Source organism: Orycteropus afer, unplaced genomic scaffold (assembly GCF_000298275.1).
Source record: "Orycteropus afer afer isolate SDZICR_OR568_19922 unplaced genomic scaffold, OryAfe1.0 scaffold00219, whole genome shotgun sequence".
NCBI lineage: Eukaryota > Metazoa > Chordata > Mammalia > Tubulidentata > Orycteropodidae > Orycteropus > Orycteropus afer.
The window spans coordinates 4116604-4122810 of NW_006921806.1; the positions used below are offsets into that span (position 1 = coordinate 4116604).

Consider the following 6207-nt stretch of genomic DNA (forward strand, 5'->3'; position numbering starts at 1 on the left):
CCCCAGCGGGGAAGTCTGAGGAAGAGGAGGATGCCCCTGCCTATGAGGATGCCCCCAGGAGGGGCCCCAGCTGAGGGAAGCCAGCCTCAGCCCACCTCTGAGCCAAGGGGATGTGGCAGTTGCCTGCTGGAGTCCCCCAGGCCTCCGTTCAGGACGCAGCCTCCTCATAGCCACAGATACTGCCAGTGTGACCAGATGTTCAGTCAGAAGTCCCTCAGGCCTCCCGGCCAACAGTGAGAGAAATCCTGCCTCCACACAGCCCTGTCCGGGCCTTGCCAGGGAGAACTGCCTGAAACCGGTTCCCAGTTGCCTCCCTAAGCCCCTTCCCTGCTCAACTCTCCCAACACCACCTACGGCACAGCCATGGGGTCTGTGGTCAACCAGAGCTCTCTAGTTCCACCAAAAATAGATGGTAGCTCTACTGGGGGACACAGAGGACAGGCCAGCAGGGTGGCCCTACTTGGATCCAGGCCCTTCACAGCATAACCTGAGATCCTGAGGGTCTCCTAGATGGCCCACTTCATGTCCCACCCTGTTGTGGCATCTGAAATGCAACACTTCAAGGTGTGCTCCTGGGGCTCAGGAACCAGGGATTGGCCTCTGACCTCTCTCATAGGTCAGTCCCCTAAGAGGCAGGGGTAGAGGGGCAAAGAGAGGCATTAATGTCTCTCTCTTTGGCCTCCCTGAGCCTCAGGCCAGGGCGGGTGGGTCAGGACTGAGTGGGCTCAGGGCCTGGCTCTCAACCCCTGCTGGCAGCATCCCCCTGGCAGGATGCCCAGTGCAGGCTGCCCCCTGCCCCGCATGCTGGGTAAGGGCAGGGCCAGCGTGGCAGGATGGGGTGGACAAATGGCCCAGGCCACCAGGCGGGCCCTGCTGACTCCACACCCAGGACCTGGGGAATGGGTGTGTCAGGGACGGTGAACACAACTTCTTTCTTTCCTCAGCTCCTCTGAGACCGACTACTTTAGCCAAGAACCCCAGCATGGCCTCTCCTACCCTCAGCTGGCTCCTGGTCCTCCACCCCTCTTTGCACACACTGGGTTCTGCCTGGTTGGGCCTATTGCTTTGTTTTCCTGCAAGCAGCCTTCTCACCCATTCCCACCCTGCCCAGTCTCCAGTCCTGCCCTGTATACCTCTCTCTTATCCAGGGCCCCTCATTGGGAGCACATGTCTCCTCCCCACAACCACACGGCACCCCTGCCTGGCACAAATCTGCCAAGCAAATGGGTAGAGTGCCTGGCAGATAGGCCAAGCAGCCTGCCATGCTGGGCTTTAGTCCTACACACTCACATATCTCATAGAACCCCAATGGGAAGGTGTGCACAGAATTCAATCCCAGAAGCCCCCAAGTCAGTCGTGGAGCTGTTCCTCCCCTGCTGGCCTGGCCCAGCCCTGAAACCCAATGACCACGGAGTCATTGAGGAGATCAAGGCCATTTGTCCACATGCCACGGGAAGGGGCTCAGGGCCAAGAGGGCAGGTCCCTCCCAGGGCCAAGGCTACCAAGTGCAAACAGCCACTGGGGAGTCAGACCGGGACACCAGCCGCTTGGAGGACAGACTCCCTCAGGAACACAGTGGGGCCTTTTCTAGGCTGCCTGAGGGTTAATTACAGAGTTCTCCTGCACTGCTCTCTGCTCCCCTGCCCTCCCCTCATTCCCTCTTCTTTTTCCTTTCTTTCTTCCCTCCTCCCCACCCTCTCCCTTCCCGTGGGTCATGTGACCTCCCATGCCTCAGTTTCCCTCTATGACCGAGGACATATGGGGCTACCTGAGACTGTGAGGAGGACCACATAAGCCAAGATGCTTAGTGACTCCTAGGGTGTAGCCGATGCTGTTGAAAGCACACAGAATCTATGGTTATGTGCCCCCTTGTCCTCGTCTCCCCTGCTTCGAAGGGGTCTCACCACCTACCCCCATCTCTTGGAGGGTGTGATGAGCCCTGAACACATAGGCTGCCTGGCTCCAGCTGGGTATCGGGGGGTGGGGGAAGGTAAGGAGGTCTTTGTGCCAAGTTCAGAGTAGCCAAAAGGTGAGGGTAGTCAGTGGGCCGTTACCTTCGGCCTCCCCAATGAATACACAATACCCATCCTCCTGAGTGGGCAGTGAGGCACAGGCCACAGGCAGCCTGCCGCCCTGCAGGTGGCTCCAGCACGCGTCTTCCAGGGCCTCACAGAACTGGCGGCAGGGTGGTGGGCCAGGCCGCAGGGCAGCTCCACAAGGGGGGGCCAGAAGCAGGCAGAAGAACCACCCCAGAAAGCGATGGCAACTTGTCTGAAGGAGGTCCCCCCAGGCCTGTGCAGCTGCCCACACCTCTTCCTCGCTCTTGTGGCCAAGGTGGTTGGGCAGCCGGCTGTGGCCAATGCCCAGGTGTCGGCAGAGCAGCATCGAGGGTGGCAGAGGCCGGCAGTGACCAGAGTGCTGCCCAGCCAGGGCAAGCAGTGCAGAGGTGTTAGCGAGACCAGGACCTGAAGAATTAGCCATGTGAGAACCCCAATCACCATGATCCCTGATTAAAGCTGTGACCGGAGACCGCTGGGCTGGGTAGTCTTTCTGCACGTGGTCATCCCTGCCATTGGGGTCACCAAGCAAGGCCCCCCTACCATGCCGGTCTGAGCGGTCAGCGGAGAAGGTGGAGGAGGCAGCATAAGCAGAACCCATCACCAGGGGGAGCAGATGAGGCGTGCGGAGGGGGATGTTGGTGTGTTGATGCTGCTGGCTGGTCAGGGCAGCCACAGGCAGGAGTTGCTGATCATCCAGATGCTGGGGCCACCCAAGGACAGAGGGAGAAGAAGCTCTACCTGGAGATGGCAGGGAAATCAAGGGCTGCCTGAGCAGGACCTGGGGCCTGTCTGGAGAGGAGAGCAGCTGGGTGGGCGCCAGCAGGGTGCTGGGATGAATCCTCTGCATGTTCTGTGAGCTGGGGGCTGCACTGCTCAGCCAGGGAGCCGTCCTGCTCCCTGCAGGGGTGCCAGAGGATTCAGGAAGGGTGATGGGGTCTGTGGAGGCTGTGGGGGCCAAGGTACCCGCTCTGGTTGGGCTCTTGGTGGGAGTGGTGTCATCCCACAGCTGGACGAAGCTCCGGATGCCCTGGGCCACGTTTAGGATCTTGGCTCCCACGCCGGCAATGTTCTCCTCCCTCTTGCCTGGAATTGAGGGGAAGGTGGCAGGGGCAGTGGGAGCTCTTCCCTGGCCAGCCTCCAGTCCCTCCAGGGGTAGCTCTGAGATGGCAGGGGTGGTCGTGGGCTCTGTGAGGCCATCCCGAGGATCCACGTGCGTGGTGGGCTCCACTGCGAGTTGCACAGGTGGGCTGTTTGGGGGCTCAGAGGCCAGTGGCACTGAGGAGCCCACAATCCTAGGGGACCACAGCCATTCCAGGCCCAGCAGTTCAGCTTGGGTGGCAGCAAGGCAGCAAGTAAGCAGCAGAAGGCTGTGGCAGCTGCTGGGGTCCGGAGCCATTGGAGCTATGTAAGTGTGTACTGGCGGCTGACGGGTAGTAACTTTGTCCTCCAGGCTGGGGCCGTCCTCCCCGCCTTCCCCGCCCTCCTGGCAGGCTTCCAGCTCCCCATTCATGTTTCCCAGCACGCCCTCTCCCTGTAGATGCTTCGCCTTCCATCTCACCCACACAGAGGGACTGCACAGGTCAGGTCGGAATTGAGGTGGCCTCTCATGCATGTCCCCCATGACCTGGCCCTCAAAGACTTTTAACTCTTTCCTTCCCATTTTTCCATAAAGTAGCCACAGGCTCAGGACAAAGGGGCATGCTGAAGGGCATCCAGCCCATTCCCAATCTCTCTCCACTTCCTAGAACTGCATGGGAGGCTCTGGGCTGGAACCCCTGATTACCAAGGGTAGGACAGGAGCTTCTAGGCGCCGGCCCCTCAGGAGGTCCACCCGGCCTCTCACTTGGCCTGGCTCCCTTTTGCCCCAACTGAGAAGTGGGGAAGTGTATGTATAGGGTAGAGTCTGGCCTGGGGCCAATGCCGTGAGGTAAAACTGGAACTTAAAGATACTGAAATTGTTACAATTTCAAGTTCTCTGTTGCGATGGCTTGCATTTCTAGGGAGAGGTACCAAAGAGCCATGCACAAAAGTGTGACCCACTAGATGACCACTCCTTACCCTTGAGCCTTGGCCTCTGCCTCTCCCCCCCAACTGCTTGTCTGCACACATTTTACCCCTAACTACCCAGACAACAGCTCAGCTCCTTTCTCCATGGATTAGAAATGTCCTCACTGACCACTGTGTATCAGAGTTTTCATGAGTACCCTGACAAGGAGTGGGGCAGGGAGGAGGGGTTTCTAAATTAATTCTTGGAATCTCTGGGAAGAAACAACCAACTGTACGTGCTTTTTATTGACATTGGGGGCATGAGTAATATGGCACCAATGGAGTGCATGGTGCTAGGAACACAACTTCTAGTTGATGTCCCCCTCAAACCTACTCCTCTACCCCACCCCGACTCCATCGGTGTACTCAGCAGGTCAACCTCAGACTATGGAATCGTGGAGTCACAGGGGGTGTTGGTGATGGGGCAAGATGAGCTTGACCCCAGCCTACTATGGCCCCATTGTCCCTAGCACCCATTTGGGGGTAGACGTCCTGAGCAGGGACATCTCTGGGCACCAAAGCCACTGAGCCAGGTGAGGTCTGAGGTCAGCTGTGTTGATGCTTCATGGACTCTTAAGTAGCTCAGTGCCCTCCATGTCCACCTGGGTTAGGGAGAGGACTTTGCTGCTGAGAGAGCCTGCTGCTCAGGACTTAACGTGTAGGTCAGAGTTTGATGTGTAGGACTGCTATCACCCTCCCCACGCTCCAGGGAGGGGTCCCCTGGTGTCTTCCATGCTTGCCCAAGTCATCTTGCCCTGGAAAAGTGTCATCTACTGCTCGGTACTGCTTGCTCTGGCTGCTGACCCACAAGATGGGGCACCTCACCAGCCTGTGACACTGACATGGTTGGAAGACCCCCAAGAGATCCAGGTACACTGGAGGACACACTCCCGACACTGCAGCAGCAGCCACTCTGCTTCTTCCTGCCTGGTTCTTCTGGCACTTACTTTTTTATTTAAAAATGAAATGGAGGAATGGGGGAAGACCAGGCTCTAACTTCCACCCACTGTGCCTAAGGCAGCTCCCACCTTGCTGTCCCCATTGCCATCACCTTGCATCTCTGGGAGCCTGGGTCCTGCCCATGGCCTTGCCCAGCTGAAACAGTCAAAGACAGTGCTAAGGGCCTTTCAAGACATGAAAACCTGGGGTGGGTGCAGAGTGGCGCATCCCTGAGGTGGTCATCCATTCATGAGCCCATTACTCTGCCCAGCATAGGCCAGGCAGGAGTTCAGAGGGCTGAGGCGCAGCCCCCACCCCTAGGGCAGCCTTGGGAACCCAGGTCAACCTGTGGGAACAAAGACAGCAGGGAGTTTTCCTAAAACTGAATAGAAGCTTTGCCCCTCCCTCCTCCCTCCTAATGAATTATCAATAATTAAGTAATGCCACAAAAAAATCCTTCTGGGAAGTGACTGTTCCACAGGAATGACAATGGCTAAAGAAATCCAGTCTCTAGCTTTTTTAAAAAAGCTTCACACTAATCTTCTCATGGATTAGGCTCCTCTATGAAGCACCAATCCAGGGGCAGACAGGTCCAGGGTGCCTGCTAAGGTGGGTGATGGGACCCAGCAGGGGGCAGTTCCTTCCAGCCATACCCATGTTCCCTTGTGGGACTCCCTGACCATTGGCCTCCCCTGCACAGTTGGAAGCTCTCAGCATGCAGGACTCACCAGATACAGCTCTCCCAACAAGTCAAGGCCCTGCTGACGAGCCACTGGTGGACAGGGGGACAGTGGCTCAATGTGGGATATGACATAATAAATTTGAGAACTATGGGAACAGCTAAAACCAATCCAATACTTGATATGTTTCTCACTTCTGTTACTTTTGGTAGCAATGATCAAAGCCTTGCACAAAAACAGAGCTGGGGGACAGAAAGCCCCACCCTGCCCATCAGAACTCTCCTGCCAGGTCCAGGCTCCCCTAGGATAAGCTGCTGCCTTGCCCACTGCTGCTCTAGGCTTCAGTGCCTAACAGACACTGTGCAGGGAAAACAGAACCCACAGAAGGACCTGTTATTAAAATGAAGTGAGTCTCCCTGGACCGGCCAGACCCTCAGAACAGAATCTCCTAGTTCTGGAGCGAGGGGCACAGTAGCAGACCC

The 6207-nt window shown here is 57.4% G+C and overlaps 1 protein-coding gene across 1 annotated transcript in view; it reads right to left on the minus strand.

The window, feature by feature from the left end:
* COL18A1 (collagen type XVIII alpha 1 chain) overlaps window positions 1-3456 on the minus strand; it is a 112257-nt gene extending 108801 nt beyond the window's left edge. The window contains exons 1-3 of the mRNA XM_042782025.1: window positions 2839-3456; window positions 2623-2760; window positions 2055-2550 (exon numbers count right to left, since the gene is read on the minus strand). Of these exons, the coding sequence (XP_042637959.1) occupies window positions 2055-2550; window positions 2623-2760; window positions 2839-3456 (1252 nt within the window). The remainder of the gene's footprint in view (window positions 1-2054; window positions 2551-2622; window positions 2761-2838) is intronic.
* Between the last annotated feature and the right edge of the window lie 2751 nt (window positions 3457-6207).